General features: G+C 36.2%; 1 protein-coding gene across 3 annotated transcripts in view; it reads right to left on the bottom strand.

Annotated features, from left to right (window-relative positions):
• Positions 1 to 601: 601 nt before the first annotated feature.
• The window catches only part of LOC123534183 (INO80 complex subunit E-like), a 27,756-nt gene continuing 8,503 nt past the window's right edge, over positions 602 to 19,854 (bottom strand). For 2 of the 3 annotated variants that reach the window (XM_045316301.2, XM_045316300.2), the window contains exons 6-8: positions 13,280 to 13,325; positions 11,974 to 12,121; positions 602 to 1,759 (exon numbers count right to left, since the gene is read on the bottom strand). In XM_045316301.2, coding sequence (XP_045172236.1) covers positions 1,696 to 1,759; positions 11,974 to 12,121; positions 13,280 to 13,325 — 258 coding nt within the window. In that variant the 3' untranslated portion in view covers positions 602 to 1,695. The remainder of the gene's footprint in view (positions 1,760 to 11,973; positions 12,122 to 13,279; positions 13,326 to 19,854) is intronic. The other variant, XM_045316302.2, reaches the window with a different exon arrangement.

Raw genomic sequence — 19,854 nt, 5'->3', positions numbered from 1 at the left:
ATTTTCTCATATGTCAGAGGATTAACTTGACAGAAAATATATACAGTGATACGCACATAAACATTTCAGATCCAAATGTTTGTTCTACATGTATAATGACACTGGTATATGTACACCGACATTTTCTTGTCAGTTGCATGCAAAGTGCACATAATTACAGCTAGGAGATTTTTCTCTAGTTAAATAATTGATAACATGATTGTAATTTTACCTTTTCCCTGCAATATTTCTGAAATGGACTTGTCTATATTCTAATTTGGGCAGTACTATTTATTATTCTAAAGGGTGTTCACTGAGAAATTACAGACTGAACTGCGAACAATGCAAAACAATATCTGATCTTGGTCTGCACTGGTCCCAAACACAGCGGGCTAAAGGTCTAAAAGTTGCACACAAAGTCTAAACATTTTTCTAATAAGTAACTACATTGTGCATGTAAACTAAATTTAAGGCCTAATTGTTGAAAACATTCAAACGAAGGCATTCTCAGGCAAATAATGTAGTGTACCTCTGAAAGAGAGGACAGCATGTAAAATTGCTGGTTTTAATTTTTTACAATCAAATTTCAGTGTATTAGCACTTTTAGGCTTAATATATCAAACTAAAATACTAAAATACATAGCAAAGAGTGTTTTAACACTATTAATACATGATGGGTGGTTATACATCGGGTGTAATAATTTCATGGAGGCGCAGCCAGAGTTTAATTATGTGTACGAAGTATTACTGCTCGAGTGCATAAATAGTGATAAAACACGGTTTTGGTATAAATTATTTCAATTCTAATATGCCCTTAATCTAAAACAGTTGATAAAATATAGTAGCGCGCTTTCTCGGTCGCAACAAAAGCATTGACGTCACCACACATTAACAAGACATCATTCTAGCGTAAGAGTGTTTTAACAGAGAAAAGGAATTAAAATATATACTTATCAATACAATATAACTACTGACAAAGAAATCTTTTTTTTAGCAAGAGTTGAAAATCTCCTCTGTCAGTTTTACCCATTTAGTATCATGACTAAATTTATAAAGTTCTGGCTATGTATACAATTCACCATGAGAAAATTAGGAAATGATAACATTAAAATGAGTGAAAACTGAAGAATCTGGTGCAATTTATAGTATTACATGTATATAAAGGTGAGATTGTGATTTCATTCCTGTATAGTTATGATTTTGTTCTTTTTCTCCATATGCATCTGATCTGAAAAACTTCTGAATTTTTAAAAGTTTTCACACAATTCAGCAATACATATTCAAAACATACTTGTAAAACCTAAATCTGATGTTTTAAACATAGACTGACATTGTAGATTTACAAGCAGTTATCAAATTGATTGAATTAAAAAGACAATGTTTAGTATACACTTTTTATTTTTTGTAAGAATGTACCACATGTATGTGTTCAAATACTGAAACTTTAAGGTTCAGTACTGAAACTTTAACCTACATATTAATCTCATTTCATCTGATCTAGACACAATAACTTGCTTTCACTGTCACTGTAGCTTTTCACTTCTCTTTCTCCAACACTGCTTTATGTTACATAGCACAGGTATCCCTGCCAGAATCCTAGCCATTCATTTTTCAGATGGCAATTCAATGTAAGCTGCCATTCAGCCATAATTTACACTGTCAAGTCATCTGGACTATATAAAGACACAATATCCAATACTGTTTCGGCAATGTCTATCATTGTGGTGCATCTATAATTAAATCATCATCCTCCTCTTCCTTGATGTCCATCATCACATCACTGAAAAAGTAAACAATATTTGCTAACAACTGAGCCTAGTGTTATCTACAACAGTTAACATACAACTGAATACTATATGTCAGCTTCTGCTCATATTACATATTTCTTTAATCTCCTCTGTGTTACAATAGGACTTGAGTCAGTGTAAAATTGAAAATACTATCATTAAACAAGAGCTGTCTCCATAGGATGACACATGCCCCCGATGGCACTTTGAATGAATAGTTATGGTCGATGTTAGAGTTTAGGACCTTTGACCTACGGAGCTGGGTCTTGCGGGCGACACGTCGACTTACTGTGTCACACATTCATGCGTAGTTATTTTAAAATCCATGCATGAATGACAAAGATATGGACCGGACACGCCCATCAATGCACTATCATGTAAAATGACCTTTAACGTCTAAGTGTGACCTTGACCTTCGAGCTACGGACCTGGGTCTTGCGCACCACACGTCGTCTTACTGTGTTACACATTCATGCCAAGTTATTTGAAAATCCATCCATCGATGACAAAGATATGGACCAGACACGCCCATCAATGCACTATCCTTTAATGTCTAAGTGTGACCTTGACCTTTGAGCTACGGACCTGGGTCTTGCGCGCGACAGGTCGTCTTACTGTGGTACACATTCATGCCAAGTTATTTGAAAATCCATCCATCGATGACAAAGATATGGACCGGACACGCCCATCAATGCACTATCCTTTAATGTCTAAGTGTGACCTTGACCTTTGAGCTACGGACCTGGGTCTTGCGCGCGACACATCGACTTACTGTGTTACACATTCATGCGTAGTTATTTTAAAATCCATGCATGAATGACAAAGATATGGACCGGACACGCCCATCAATGCACTATTATGAAAAATGACCTTTAACGTCTAAGTGTGACCTTGACCTTCGAGCTACGGACCTGGGTCTTGCGCACGACACGTCGTCTTACTGTGGTACACATTCATGCCAAGTTATTTGAAAATCCATCCATCGATGACAAAGATATGGACCGGACACGCCTATCAATGCACTATCATTTAATGTCTAAGTGTGACCTTGACCTTTGAGCTACGGACCTGGGTCTTGCGCGCGACACGTCGTCTTACTGTGGTACACATTCATGCCAAGTTATTTGAAAATCCATCCATCGATGACAAAGATATGGACCGGACACGCCCATCAATGCACTATCCTTTAATGTCTAAGTGTGACCTTGACCTTTGAGCTACGGACCTGGGTCTTGCGCGCAACACGTCGTCTTACTGTGGTACACATTCATGCCAAGTTATTTGAAAATCCATCCTTCGATGACAAAGATATGGACCGGACACGCCCATCAATGCACTATCCTTTAATGTCTAAGTGTGACCTTGACCTTTGAGCTACGGACCTGGGTCTTGCGCGCGACACGTCATCTTACTGTGGTACACATTCATGCCAAGTTATTTGAAAATCCATCCATCGATGACAAAGATATGGACCGGACACGAAAATTGCGGACAGACTGACAGACTGACAGACCGACAGACCGACGGACGGACAGACGGTTCAAAAACTATATGCCTCCCTTCGAGGGCATAAAAACTTTCAAATGTGATAACATACATGAAACTGACATCACAAGTGATGTAGCACACCTGATATGAAATTTGAATGTCAATATGGAAAAACATTGACATTTCAGATTCAATTGAAACTTTACAGAGTTATTAACCTTTAGCCTGCTGCCGGCAAATGATTTTGCCTTTGTGACCAGTGCAGACCAAGATCAGCCTGCACATCCGTGCAGTCTGATCATGGTCTGCACTGCTCACTATTCAGTCAGTAAATTTTCAGTAAACACCCCTTGGAATAATGAATGGTACTGCCCAAATTGAATGATGGACCAGTCTATTTCAGAAATTTATCAGGGTATGGGTTAAATGAGTCTGTAATAATTTTCCCTACTGACATGCAAATTTCATATCAGGTGTGAGACCAATGATGGCAAGAAAAAGATTATCAGCTTTACATCAAGAAATATGCAACTGCTCTATATAGGAACAAGAGATCACAGGGTGATCTTGGTGCCCAGTTTGAGCCATTTCTGAATGTTCCAAATTTAAAGACTAGCTCAAGTTCAAAATCGAGGTCAAAATTCATTTCGGTACACAAAACTGTGCATGTGGCGCATGCATGTGGTCCAGATTTTGAAGTTGTAGCTTGAGAAATGTGAAAGTAGGTCACTTGATCAATTTCAAGGTCAAAGTTCATTTCTGCAAACAAAACTATGCATGTGCTTTAAATTTGAAGGCTGTAGCTTGAGAAATGAGAAAGTAGGTACTTGGTAAAAATCAAGGTCAAATTTCAATTCAGAACACAAAACTATGCATGTGGTCCAAATATGAAGGCTGTAGCTTGAGAAATGTGGTAGTAGGTCACTAGGACAAAATCAAGTCAAATTTCATTTCGGAACACAAAACTATACATATGGTCCAAATTTGAAGCCTGTACCTTCAGAAGTGTGAAAATAGGTCACCTGGTCAGTGCCAAGGTCAAAGTTTATTTCGGTACACAAACCTATGCATGAGGTCCAAATTTGAAGGCCGTAGCTACAGAAATGCGAAAGTAGGTCACTAGGTCAAGATCAAGGTCAACTCATGTCAAGGTTCATCTAGCCACTCAAAACTATACATGTGGTCCAAAGAATTTGAATGGACAGGAAGTTTTTAAACTTTTCCCTATATGAGTCTATATAAACCATGTGACCCCCTGGGGCAGGGCCATATTTGACCAAAGGGGGATAATTTGAATAAACTTAGTAGAGAACCATTAGATGATGCTACATTACAAATACAAGCAAATTCGATGAATTGGTATCCCCCGCCAAAAGGGTCTGTGGTGAAGAACGGCAAAAAAAAACACCAGCAAAAAGAATGTTACAAAGAAGCAAATAATTTCATTAGTCAAAATCAAATTAACAGAAAATGAATGCCTTTTTTTCCGGGGGGGGGGGGGGGGGGGGGGGGGGGGGGGGGGGGGGGGGGGGGGGGGGCAAGGTGGCGACCCCAGGTGTATGTATGTATAAATCTGTGGATTTTTAAACAATTAAAGGGCAATAACTGTATGGAAAATTGACCAATAAAAAAAGACAAGAGGGCCATAATGGCCCTATATCGCTCACCTGTTATCACTGCACTTAAGGACAAGATGGTAAACAAGAGCACCGCCGTGCGGGTGCTGACGCTCATCTGATTTTTTTTGTGTAATAGAAATATTGTCCTACCCATGATTTTCTTAGTCTAAAAAGGGCCATCATTCTTGCAAAAAGCAGGATAGAGTTATGTTTTTGATGTACTGTGTCCACTTATGATGGTGAAAAACTGTTGCAAGTTTTAAAGCAATGGCTTTGATAGTTTATGAGAAAAGTTGACTTAAACATAATACTCAACCAAGAAAATGATTTTCTAAGTCCAAAAGGGGCAATAATTATTGCAAAAAGTAGGATGGAGTCATGTTGCTTGCTGTACAGGGTCAGCTTATGATGGTGAACAAGTGTTGCAAGTTTCAAAGCAATAGCTTTGATAGTTTAAGAGAAAAAGTTGACCTAAACATAAAACTTAACCAAGAAATCTGATATTTTCTAAGTCCAAAAGGGGCCATAAATCTTGCAAAAAGCAGGATGGAGTTATGTTTCTTGCTGTACAGGGTCAGCTTATGATGGTGAACAAGTGTTGCAAGTTTTAAAGCAATAGCTTTGATAGTTTAGGATAAAAGCTGACCTAAACATAAAACTTAACCAAGAAAACTGATTTTCTAAGTCCAAAAGGGGCAATAAATCTTGCAAAAAGCAAGACTCTAGTTATGTTTCTTGATGTACAGGGTCTGCTTATGATGGTGAACAAGTATTCCAAGTTTCGAAGCAATAGCTTTGATAGTTTAGGAGAAAAGCTGACCTAAACATAAAACTTAACCAAGAAATCTGATATTTTCTAAGTACAAAAGGGGCCATAAATCTTGCAAAAAGCAAGATGGAGTTATGTTTCTTGCTATACAGGGTCAGCTTATGATGGTGAACAAGTATTCCAAGTTTCAAAGCAATAGCTTTGATAGTTTAGGAGAAAAGCTGACCTAAACATAAAACTTAACCAGGCAACGCCGACGCCGATGCTGACCGGCTCAAGTGATGACAATAACTCATCATTTTTTTTTCAAAAAATCAGATGAGCTAAAAAATCATCCAAAGAATCATGAGAAAATATAGCTGAAATTTTCTTTAATTCACAGATATGTCACAAGAGGGTCATGATGACCCTGGATCTCTCACCTGAGTAATATGAGCTACATGTTTCAAATGTCAAACTGATGATTTTTAGAAATTTTTGAAAGATTTTCCGATGTACAATCAAGTGACCCCTGGGGCTGGGTCAATTTGACCCTGGGGGGGGGGGGGGGGGGGGGGGAGGGGTTTAAGATTTGAATACATTTTGTAGAGGTCCACTAGGCAATGCTACATGTCAAATATCTAAGATCTAGGCCTTCTGGTTTATTTTTAGAAAATTTTGAAGATTTTTCTATGTACAATCAAGTAACCCCATGGGGCGGGGTCAATTTGACCCCGGGGGTCATGATTTGAACAAATTTTGTAAAAGTTTACTAGGCAATGCTACATGTCAAATATCTAAGATCTATGCCTTCTGGTTTATTTTAGAAAATTGTTGAAGATTTTCCTATGCAAAATCAAGTGACCCCTAGGGCAGCGTCTATTTTGACCCTGGGGGACATGATTTGAACAAATTTTGTAAAGGTCCACTAGGCAATGTTACAAGTGAAATATCTAAGCTCTAGGCCTTCTGCTTTATTTTTAGAAATTTTCTGAAGATTTTCTTATGTAAAATCCAGTGACCACTGGGGCAGGGTCAATTTTGACCTCTTTGGGTCATGATTTGAACAAATGTTGTAGAGGTCCACTAGGCAATGCTACATGTCAAATATCTAAGCTCTAGGCCTTCTGGTTTATTTTTAGAAAACTTTTGAAGATTTTCTTATGTAAAATTAAGTGACCCCTAGGGCAGGGCCAATTTTGACCCCGGGGTCATGATTTGAACAACTTTAGTAGAGGTCCACTAGGCAATGCTACATGTCGACTACCTAAGCTTTAGGGCTTCTGGTTTTTGAGAAGAAGATTTTTTAGGATTTTCCTATGTAAAATCAAGTGACCCCTGGGGCGGGGTCAATTTTGACCCCGGGTCATGATTTGAACAAACTTGGTAGAAGTCCACTAGGTAATGCTACACACCAAATATCTAAGCTCTAGGGCTTCTGGTTTTTGAGAAGAAGATTTTTAATGTTTTTCCTTTAGGCTGCCATGGCAACCAGAGTTCTGCATGGAATTCAATTCTTTGAACAAATTTGAAAGGGGGCTACCCACGGACCATTCCTGTGAAGTTTGGTGTAATTCTACCCAGTGGTTTTCCAGAAGAAGATTTTTTTACAAATTGTTGACGCACGACACACGACAGACGATGCACGACTGACGACGGACATCAAGTGGTCACAATAGCTCACCTTGTCACTTCGTGACAGGTGAGCTAAAAATGACGGGCATCACCAAAGTATGTTGGTTCATATCTATTTCAAGTTTCATGAAATTCTACAAACTTGTTACTGAGAAATGGCTGCAGACATGTATTTTTTATTAAATCAAGGGCAATAACTCTATGGGAAATTGACCAATCAAAAACAAAAAAACTTGACGGGCATCATTGCAGTATGCTGACTCATGTTTATTTAAAGTTTGATGAAATTCTACCTGCTAGTTACTGAGAAATGGCTGCGGACAGACATTTTTGTGCATTTTCATTAAATCAAGGGAAATAACTCTAAGGGAAATTGACTAATCGAAAAAAAAAAAACTTGAACGGCATCATCACAGTATCTTGGTTCATGTCTATTTCAAGTTTGATGAAATTCTACATGCTAGTTACTGAGAAATGGCTGTGGAGGGACATTTTTCATTAAATCAAGGGCAATAACTCTTAGGGAAATTGACCAATAAAAAAAAAAAAAGTGGACGGGCATCATCGCAGTATGTTGGTTCATGTTTATTTCAAGTTTCATGAAATTCTACAAAGTAGTTACTGAGAAATGGCTGCAGACAGACGGACGGACAACGCCATTTCAATACCCACCTCCAGATTTCATCGGCGGGGGATAATAAAAGCCCTATGCTTTGTGGTTTTGGACAAGAAGGTTTTCAAAGTTTTTCCCAATATAAGTCTATGTAAACCAGGGATGGGCCAAATTTGACCCTAGGGAAATAGTTTGAAAATTTTTTGTAGAGGACCACAAGATGATGCTACATACCGAATATCGAAGTCCTAGGCCCTGTGGTTTTGGACAAGAAGACTTTCAAAGTTTTTCCCTATATAAATCTATGTAAATGATAAAAACAAAGGGCCATAACTCACTCAAAAATTGTTGAACCAGTCTGATTTTCAGAGGGACACAACTAGGGCACCAATACATCATTCTGACAAAGTTTAGTCAAAATCCCCCTAGTAGATTCTGAGTAGATGAGAAAACAAGGAATTGTTAACTGACGGAAGGACGATGGACCACAGATGCAGAGTGATCTGAATTTGAGTAATTTTTGTGCTGCAAACCTTGTGCGTATTTCTCACGACAAAAATAGTAAATCCTTATTTTAATATAAAAGTATCAAATGTTTTGGGTGGAAACCAGGCTGTACAAGCAGTAGCCTCGCCTCTGGGTGAAGGTGAGTGCATCTTCAACAGTGGAACAGAGTTCAATTTGAAGTCTTTTTCAGGCAGCTAAAATGCGGATGTTTCAACACATCACACACCATCTATTTATGGAGCATGCAAGTGATATACATGTCAGTTTATACAAAAATGTCTGGACAATTTCATTTTATTATCGCTTAGAGCAAAAATTGCCAAATTCACACTTTTTAAAAACAAAGCTGGTCATACTGACTTTATATCACTCATCAGAGATTCACAGCTCAAACATAACTAGAACTGTCACAGGAGTGACTCATACCCCCACCATACGGTCTTGTCACAGAAGAATGGCAACCATAAGAAATCTTAAAAATACTTAGTTTTTGGAGTACATCATCCTGGGCTTCCACATGTAAGTAATACTAGTATAATACTAGTATAGTAATACTAGTAAATATATTAAATATCTAATATTAGAGATACACTAAAAGTGAATACAAAAAAGTGTCTTACCGACCCATGTTACCACAGAAAAATGTATTTACTTTTTACATAGGACTTATAATAAAAAAGTTAGAAAAATACCTAAAATATTGAAAATCTAAAAATAGGATTTCTAAAAAAGACTAATTCCTGGAATTTAAGGTGAAAGAAACTCCATACAAAAGTTAAAAAAGGTTATTTCCCTTTGGCTCTAAGCCAATCAGAATGAGATATAGTGAAAATACATCAAAATTAACCTCAAATTCTAGGTAAAAGGGGACACAATTCAAGAAAAATTAGTGTCAGAGTTATGCACCTTGTGTCACATGATGTGGGTGATGAGGTGGAACATCTATTTTAAGTCTGAATCAAATCCATTCATTAGTAACTGAGATATAGTGAAAATACATAAAAATTAACCTTAAATTCTAAGTAAAAAGGGGCATAATTCATGAAAAATTGGTGTCAGAGTTATGCACCTTGTGTCACATGATGTGGGTGATGAGGTGGAACATCTATTTTAAGTTTGAATCAAATCCATTTTGTAATAACTGAGATATAGAGAAAATACATAAAATCAACCTTAAATTTAAAGTAAAAGGGGACATAATTCATAAAAAATTTATGTCAGAGTTAAGCACCTTATGTCACATGATGTAGGTGGTGTGGTGGAACAACTATTTTAAGTTTGAATCAAATCCATTTAGTAATAACTGAGATATAGTGAAAATACAACAAATTAACCTTAAATTCTAAGTAAAAGGGACATAATTCATGAAAACTTGGTGTCAGAGTTATGCACCTTGTGTCACATGATGTGGGTGATGAGGTGGAACATCTATTTTAAGTTTGAATCAAATCCATTCAGTAGTAACTGAGATATAGTGAAAATACATCAAATCAACCTTAAATTCTAAGTAAAAAGGGGCATAATTCATAAAAAAAATTGGTGTCAGAGTTATGCACCTTATGTCACATGATGTGGGTGATGAGGTGGATTATCTATTTTAAGTTTGAATCAAATCCATTTATTTAATAACTGAGATAGAGTGAAAATACAGCAAAATTAACCTTAAATTCTAAGTAAAAGGGGACATAATTCATGAAAACTTGGTTCAAGATTATGCACCTTGTGTCACATGAGTGGGTGATAAGGTGGAACATGTATTTTAAGTTTGAATCAAATCCATTTAGTAATAACTGAGATAATAGATTTCGGGACGCGACGGGACGGGACGCGACGGGACGCGACAAAACTGACTCTAAGCCAATCAGAATGAGATATAGTGAAAATACATCAAAATTAACCTTAAATTCTAGGTAAAAGGGGACACAATTCAAGAAAAATTAGTGTCAGAGTTATGCACCTTGTGTCACATGATGTGGGTGATGAGGTGGAACATCTATTTTAAGTCTGAATCAAATCCATTCAGTAGTAACTGAGATATAGTGAAAATACATAAAAATTAACCTTAAATTCTAAGTAAAAAGGGGCATAATTCATGAAAAATTGGTGTCAGAGTTATGCACCTTGTGTCACATGATGTGGGTGATGAGGTGGAACATCTATTTTAAGTTTGAATCAAATCCATTTTGTAATAACTGAGATATAGTGAAAATACATTAAAATCAACCTTAAATTTAAAGTAAAAGGGGACATAATTCATAAAAAATTTATGTCAGAGTTAAGCACCTTATGTCACATGATGTAGGTGGTGTGGTGGAACAACTATTTTAAGTTTGAATCAAATCCATTTAGTAATAACTGAGATATAGTGAAAATACAACAAAGTTAACCTTAAATTCTAAGTAAAAGGGGACATAATTCATGAAAACTTGGTGTCAGAGTTATGCACCTTGTGTCACATGATGTGGGCACATGATGTGGGTGATGAGGTGGAACATCTATTTTAAGTTTGAATCAAATCCATTCAGTAGTAACTGAGATATAGTGAAAATACATCAAAATCAACCTTAAATTCTAAGTAAAAAGGGGCATAATTCATAAAAAAAATTGGTGTCAGAGTTATGCACCTTATGTCACATGATGTGGGTGATGAGGTGGAACATCTATTTTAAGTTTGAATCAAATCCATTTAGTAATAACTGAGACAGAGTGAAAATACAGCAAAATTAACCTTAAATTCTAAGTAAAAGGGGACATAATTCATGAAAACTTGGTGTCAAGAGTTATGCACCTTGTGTCACATGATGTGGGTGATAAGGTGGAACATGTATTTTAAGTTTGAATCAAATCCATTTGGTAATAACTGAGATAATAGATTTCGGGACGCGACGGGACGGGACGAGACGCGACGGGACGCGACAAAACTGACTCCTATATACCCCCCTCAAACATGTTTGGTGGGGGTATAATTATATGTCAAGAAAAGTTTCTGCCAAATTACTTTAAAAACTGGCCTGCTGTACTAAAGGTTTTCCCTAAAGCTATATTTGGGGAAAAAATGGATTCTCATCTAGCAGTCCTATTTATAAAGATATTTTATTTCAAATCAGTATGGAATCATTTAACCTTGTATGCAAGAAATTTTGTAGTTTTGGCCAAAACTGTATTTTGAGAGGAATGTTTTGAACAGAAAATGAATGGGAATTTTACTTGTTTATTGGGAGTAAATTTCTTATATCGACTTGATCATGAAATCCAAGAAAATAAGTCCTCTATGAATATTTATAGTTTCACGGTACTTAAAAAATGGACCATTATTTCAGGAAGAACTGTGTTTGAACAGAGTTTTCTATTTTAAGCTCTGAGAATAACTGGAAATACATGTATTTAAACAAACAAGACAGTGCACCTCAAAGAAATGTGCAAGGTAAGTTTCTCCAAAATCCACCAAATGATTTCAGAGGTGATGTGTCTCCAAGGAAAGTATTGATAACAGATGCACCATGCAGATGCAACTGACTTCCTGACATTACTAGGCCTGGTATTCTGCTATGAAGTAAATGGCAACAGCATAACATACTTCTATGAGTCACAATTTACCTGTCTAAATTAGAATTATCATTACTAAAAATTTCTGATGGAAGAAAAGCTGGTGTCTTTTCTATTCCAAATATTTCTTGTTTTGATTCCAGATGGCGTTCCAGTTCCGCCCTTGACATGGGATTTGTTGGAGTTTGTTTCTTTGTAACTGAAAAGCAAATGAAAAGTAAGTGCAATGAAATTTCAAACAAGAGCACCGCTTTGCGGGTGCTGACGCTGATCTGATTAATTTTTTATAATAGAAATATTGTCTTACCCATGATTTTCTAAGTCTAAAAAGAGCCATCATTCTTGCAAAAGGCAGGATAGAGTTACGTTTCTTGATGTACAGCATCTGCTAATGATGCTGAAAAACTGTTGCAAGTTTTAAAGCAATAGCTTTGATAGTTTAAGAGAAAAAGTTGACCTAAACATAAAACTTTACCAAGAAATCTGATATTTTCTAAGTCCAAAAGGGGCCATGAATCTTGCAAAAAGCAGGATGGAGTTATGTTTCTTGCTGTACAGTGTCAGCTTATGATGGTGAACAAGAGTTGCAAGTTTTAAAGCAATAACTTTGATAGTTTAGGAGAAAAACTGACCTAAACATAAAACTTAACCAGGCAACGCTGACGCCAATCAAGTGATGACAATAACTTATCATTTTTTTCTCCAAAAATCAGATGAGCTAAAAAGAATGTTAGTCTCAAAATAATACATGTTTTGTCATTTGGTTCATTATACATTTTTAAGGGCAATAGTTATAAAAGATAATTATACAAAGTCTACCTTTTAGAAGTGCAACAAACAACACGCACAGTTTTTAGAACATTGTTTAGAACAATTTCACTGACAAAGTCTGAACAAGAGGTCTTTAATCAAGAATATAAGGTAAAATTTACAAACATAGAGACTCATTTGCAGCTATGGTACAGGCCATTCCAACATAATTCAGTAGAATCGCTGTCTGTTGTCAGATATAAAGCTGATTTACACGAAAACAGTTCAACCTTTACCCTGCTAAATTTCTAAAATGGACTGGTCTATCTTTCAATTTGGACTACACAACTGCTAAAAGGGGCATTTACCAAAACAATACTAACTGAATGGCAAACAGTGCAGATCATGATCAGACTACACAGATGTGCAGGCTGGTCATGATCTTCACTGGCTGCAAAGGCAGAATCTAACAACCCAGCATTATAAGGGTTAAATAATACAAAATCTTTATGGCTTCAAGAAATACTAAAATTTACACTGTTTAAATTGATGACTTTACATCTGTACTATAACAATTTTAATAAAGTTAACTTTAATGAAGGCTTACCAGCTTTCTTCTTTACATTTGTTTTGGCTTTCTTCTTAGGTGGTCCCTGAAGCAAAACAAAAATGCATCTGCAAATATCTGTAACAATTTACCTGCATAATCAATCTAAACCTTTGAATTTAAAACTGAAGGCTGTTAATCAATTTTTTTAACATGTCACACATAAAATGATCTCAAAAATGTAGCACAGAAGTGATACGAAATGTAACTGCCAGTATGGAAAAATATTGAAATTAAAGGCTTCATTCATAACTTAGCTTAGTTTTTTAGAAAAAGCGCCACTTTAAGACTAAACAGTGCCAAGAGGATGATTTTCAAAGAAATTTGCCTTTTCAAGAAACGTATGTTATATTAGGCTTTCTTATACTTGCAATTTAAACCATAAATTCTTCAAAACTACAGAATGTCTGTCAAGGAATAATCAATGACTTCAAGCTTCCAATTTCTTTAAAAGCTATTAGAAGTCACCCTTCCAAATTTAACTCATGCAAAACTAATTGATAAAACAATGACATAATCAGTGTGCCCATACCACGTGACTTTGATGTCATTTTATTGCTAAGACGGCAAGCCAAATTCCGTCGATTCAATTCTTCAAAGTGGCGTAAGTTCTTTATTTTTTTATCAAATATGACCAAATAAAGTGCAGGCTAAGGAAAAAAGTGAGTACTTCACTCACAAGTAAACGGTTTTATCAACAGATGAACAGTTTTGGCCTGAAAACGGGAAAACTGTTTTGTTTAGAGAAAATGAGCATGGTAAGACGGCAAGCAAGAGCCCTTTTTGACAGAAAAACGGATGATTGTACACATTAGAGGTGTCGCACGTATTACCGATTCACAGGAATTTAATGCCGGCTCTTTGTGAGGCCTTAATTTACAAAAATATAGCAGAATTATTTAAACACTTTTTAAAAATCCAAAATACGCTAAGACGGCAAGTCCGCTAAGACGGCAAGTCATTTTTTATAGTAATATCGTCTATGGAGTCGCACTTCTCTACAAGCAGTCATTGGGTGTTTACCAATAGTAGATTATTCTACTTCTTGTCAAAACTATAGGAAAACATCATAGAACCGTTATATATGTGAAGTCATATGATGTTTTGAACTACCTTATATGCTTTTGTTTTTGGTACAGTTGCTAAATTGTGAGGCTTAATAGATAAATTAAATGAGAATTATGATTTGCTCTAGCAGGATTGGCATATAAGTGAGCACTGTTCTAGAAAGATTAAGAATGTATACCATCTTGGATGTACCTCTGCGTGTCGGTCTTTGGATTAAAGTATGTTATAGCGTTTCGAATTCTGAAGAACAAATATACAGTTGGCAGCAGGCAACAACAAATAATACACATTTTTGACCTAATCAGTACTATTTTATATGTTCACAACTCTGTTGTACATATAATGTTTGAGTGAATGTTTTCTTGACAAATCGTTATGTATTAAAAATAACGCTACTTATTAAGAAGAGCCATTTTGTCGACTTCCACAAATCAAAAACACAATTTTCAGATATATAGAATAATGTTTTGACAAATAAGAATCATTTTCTTAACTCAGTCTATAAGCTAGAAGACATGCTTTAAAAAGTATTTCTTTGTAGCTGTGTTCAAAGTATTGAGTAGAATAGAAACATCTTATTTTTCCCCAAAATTTAACACGATATCACATATTAAATTAGAAATAGAGGAAACTCCAAAGGTCGCTCAACAAAACAAAAACGAAAATGTTGCAGGCTCGGTTTGATTGAGCCTGTTCATGGATGGTAGTGGAAATGCATGTTACCGTCCACGCCCTCTAGCCCCGGGTTGAGCAGAACTCAACATTTACACATGCTAAAGTACAAAAAGCAATTTAGAGACATCCGCAGATGTATTCAAACGATGATGAACATGGAACCTTCTATGATACACGAGTTGAGGTGTGTAATTCCATGAAGAGCAGCCTTTGGTCCCCAGATAAAATAAAGGGTTTGCCCCAAATGAGAAAACAATGGGCAGAACTAAACAAACTGGAATTTAGGAAGGGGATCTGAGGTTATGGAGCTTGTGTATCACAAGAACAGTCAAAAGACAAAATTAAAAAGCAGGCACCATATCCAAGGGGTAATTAAACAATACCCAAGGCTATGAAAGCGGGAGTATTGGAACCATCCACAAATACACCAACTTTCACAATTCTTGGAGAAAGGGTTGTATAATTCTACACATTTCTGCAAAATCAACTTCTTGTTTAGCCGAGCCTAGAAATAAAATGAACTGATGTCACGACTTAAGTAATCGTGACACCAAAACATTAAATGCTACAACAACATTAGATGTCAGTGGGGTCCGCCAAACTGGAAACTAGACCTGTATCTACCACAAGATCCTGCTGTTTCGACTTCCGTGCAGTTTTGAGATAACAAAAAGAACCATACACATGAAAACCATCGGGAGAAGACGCAAATGCTCCGTTGATATGCTTTGATTCAATTTTGCTTAAAAGAAATCAAACAGTTTCATTTATCGGGCACACATACATAGAAACTTCACATCAGGCAAACACCAACATTTGATATACTAAGATAAGATTTATTAATTGAGTCGGAAAGTCAAATTACAAGTAACATTAGCTCTGATGAGATTTTTAACCGACTATAAATTCTCGTTATGTACTGTTTTGATTCTATTTTGCTTCATAATCTATTAAAAAAAAACTCTGTAGCTTTTACTCTGTTTTATTAACGTTTATCAAAATGACAACTTTCATGTAAATTTTTCAATTCAATAACAATTATCATAATCCGGAACTGATGTAATGTTGTTAAAAATCATAGTAAAGTATCCCTAACATATAAATGTATTCAGGATTTGCAAGGAATGTCAATTATTTATCTTGTAAGTATTAATATAGGTTATTTCATTTAATATCGAAACAAATAGTTAAGTTAACTAGACGTGTACTTGCAGCACGCCCATTTTCCTTAAAGCTTGGATTGTCACTGAAAAAGCATGAAAATCTTGACTATGAACAGTGACATCTGTCAAAATAGAGTCTATTGTATATGAAATTCTATATGAAATACCTGTGGTTTTGCGTGCTAAAGGTTGGCACATGGCCGTTAACTGTTACCTATTGTAATCATGAGTTGCATACACACAAAAGAATTTTAATAGCCGCGATGCAGGGCTTTAACCTGTAACGTGTAGCTTCCTATGTTACAGTGGAGCACTGTGGCAATTAATATACTACAGATATAATTATTTATAAAAAGGAAATCTTAAACAAATATTTTGATTCAGTTTTGTATCAGCCTTACAGAGATATTAAAACGATAAAGTAAAATGTTAAATAATAAATAATATGAATCGGTCGTTATAAAAGCTGTACAAAAAAAAATCTGTTTTTAAATTAAATAACGCAGTTTATCATTTAGCTTACTCCTATAGAGTGATCTCCCTTGTCATTCGAATCAGGACAGGTAGAAAGAATCGCATGCATATCTATATCCTATACAACTAGAAAACATGATTCAGATCATATGCTTTTTGTTTAGTGTCGGGTGCATTATGTATTAATTTAAGGCTAAACTAGGGAAGTCTTCCTTATACGTTTTGAACTATTTTTTTTCACGGCATATTTTCATGCGCTTCGATTTTCTGAATTGTTTTAAAGAAATACACGTTCGCTTTTCAACTTAGTCATGCTCGATGGATCAACAGACTTGAAAACATAATTTTAATACGAAATGACGCATTCTTTAACCTTATTGTATTTACATATGTACGAAAATATCAACCGACTGTAGAACAATGTTCAGAAAACATCAATAAGAATATCTGTCGATTAGCCCGAGAAAAAAAAAAACGGGCAAAAACCTTACAGCGGATTAATCTGTTTTTCAGTGAAAATGGTTAGTCTGATATTTTTGCATGCTCTGGAATACGGTAATTGTTAGTCTCAACCACTTCGTGGTTTCAACCTAAAAATCAATTTAGCAAGATCTGATGATGTATTCATTCGGCGATGCATACGGTAGCTTCAATGATAATGTGTAATTCCACCAAAAACGGTGTATGGTCCAAAGTTAAAATAATTGTTTTGACTTAATGAGAAAACAGTGAGGATAAACCGTTCATATCTCTTTTGCCCAGCACTAGTGATTCAAGGAGAAAATGAAAGATGGTCAATGAATGTCACTGAACTTTTATGTAAGTGTTTATTGAAGGTTCCATGTTCATTGACGTTTGAATACACCTGTGGATGTCTCTAAATTGCCTATTGTACTTTTAGCATGTGTAGATGTTGAGTTCTGCTCAACCTGGGGCTAGAGGGCGTGGGCGGTAGCATGCATTTCCACTACCGTCCATGAATAGGCTTAATCAAACCGAGCCTGCAACATTTTTGTTTTTGTCGTGTTGGGTGATCTGTAAAGTTTCCACTTTTCTCTATTTTATTTCACAAGCATTGATGAAACATAGTAAAAATGTTACTGACGGACGGATCGATAGAAGGATGGATAGCCTGTAACCACGGACGTGTTGAATTACGTAAGTTGGTGCAACCAGATATATCTAATAACAAGAGATCACAGAGTGATCTTGGCGCCCACCAATGTGCCATTTTTGAGTGTTCCAAATTTCAAGACTTACTGACTAGCTCAAGGTCAAATTTCATTTCCGTACACAACACTGTGCATGTGGTCCAAATTCGAAAGCTGTAGCTTGAGAAATGTGAAAGTAGGTCACTAGATCAATCTTAAGGTCAAAGTTTAATTCGGTACACAAAACTATGCAAGTGGTCCAAATTTGAAGGCTGTAGCTTGAGAAATGTGAAAGTAGGTCAGTAAGTCAAAATCAAGGTCAAATTTCACTTCAGAAACAAATCTATGCATGTAGTCCAAAATTGAAGCCTGTACCTTCAAAAATGTGAAAGTAGGTCACTAGGTCAATCTTAAGGTCAAAGTTTGTTTTGGTACACAATCCTATTCATGTGGTCTAAATTTGAAGCCTGTAGCTACAGAAATGTGAAAGTAGGTCACTAGGTCAATCTTAAGGTCAAAGTTCATTTCGGTACACAAAACTACGCAAGTGGTCCAAATTTGAAGCCTGTAGCTTGAGAAATGTGAAAGTAGGTCACTAGGTCAATGTAAAGGTCAAAGTTTGTTTCGGTACACAAAACCATGCATGTGGTCTAAATTTGAAGCCTGTAGCTACAGAAATGTGAAAGTAGGTCACTAGGTCAATCTTAAGGTCAAAGTTCATTTCGGTACACAAAACTATGCAAGTGGTCCAAATTTGAAGGCTGTAGCTTGAGAAATGTGAAAGTAGGTCACTAGGTCAAAATCAAGGTCAAATTTTATTTTGGAATACAGAACTATGCATGTGGTCCAAATTTGAAGCCTGTACCTTCAAAAATGTGAAAGTAGGTCACTAGGTCAATGTAAAGGTTAAAGTTTGTTTCGGTACATAAAACCATGCATGTGGTCCAAATTTGAAGGCTGTAGCTTGAGAAATGTGAAAGTAGGTCACTGGGTCAAAATCAATGTCAAATTTCATTTCGGAACACGAAATTATGCATGTGGTCCAAATTTGAAGCCTGTACCTTCAAAAATGTGAAAGTAGGTCACTAGGTCAATGTCAAAGTCAAAGTTTATATCAGTGCACAAAACTATGCATGTGGTCCAAATTTGAAGGTTGTAGCTACAGAAATGTGAAAGTAGGTCACAAGGTCAAAATCAAGGTCAACTCATGTCAAGGTTCATCTTGCCACTCAAAACCATACATGTGGTCCAAATTTGAATGTTGTAGGTTATTGACAAGAAGTTTTTAAAAGCTTTTCCCTATATAAGTCTATATGAACCATGTGACCCCAGGGCGGGGCCATATTTGACCCTAGGGGGATAATTTTAACAAACTTGGTAGAGAACCACCAGGCGATGCTACATTACAATATCAAAGCCCTAGGCTTTGTGGTTTGGACAAGAAGATTTTCAAAGTTTTTCCCTATATAAGTCTATGTAAACCATGTGACCCTCGGGGCGGGGCCATATTTGACCCTAGGGGGATAATTTGAACAATCTTAGTAGAAGACCACTAGATGATGTCACATACAAAATATCAAAGCCCTAGGCCCTGTGGTTTTGGACAAGAGGTTTTTCAAAGTTTTTCCCTATATAAGTCTATATAAACCATGTGACCCCCGGGTGGGGCCATATTAGACCCCAGGGAAATAATTTCAATCATCTTGGTAGAGGACCACTAGATGATGCTTCATACCAAATATCAAAGCCCTAGGCTCTGTGGTTTTGGCCAAGAAAGTTTTCAAAGTTTTTCCCTATATAAATCTATGTAAATTATAGAAATAAACAAAGGGCCATAACTTACTAAAAATTTGTTGAACCATTCTGATTTTCAGGGGGACACAACTAGGGTACCAATACATCATTCTGACAAAGTTTGGTCAAAATCCCCCTGGTAGTTTCTGAGGAGATGCGATAACGAGAAATTGTTAATGGAAGGACGGACGGACGGACGTAAGGACGCCGGACCACGGACGCAGAGTGATTTGAATAGCCCACCATCTGA

Source organism: Mercenaria mercenaria, chromosome 12 (assembly GCF_021730395.1).
Source record: "Mercenaria mercenaria strain notata chromosome 12, MADL_Memer_1, whole genome shotgun sequence".
NCBI lineage: Eukaryota > Metazoa > Mollusca > Bivalvia > Venerida > Veneridae > Mercenaria > Mercenaria mercenaria.
Note: the sequence above shows the minus strand (reverse complement) of the source record. Positions and strands in the feature narration are given on the sequence as shown.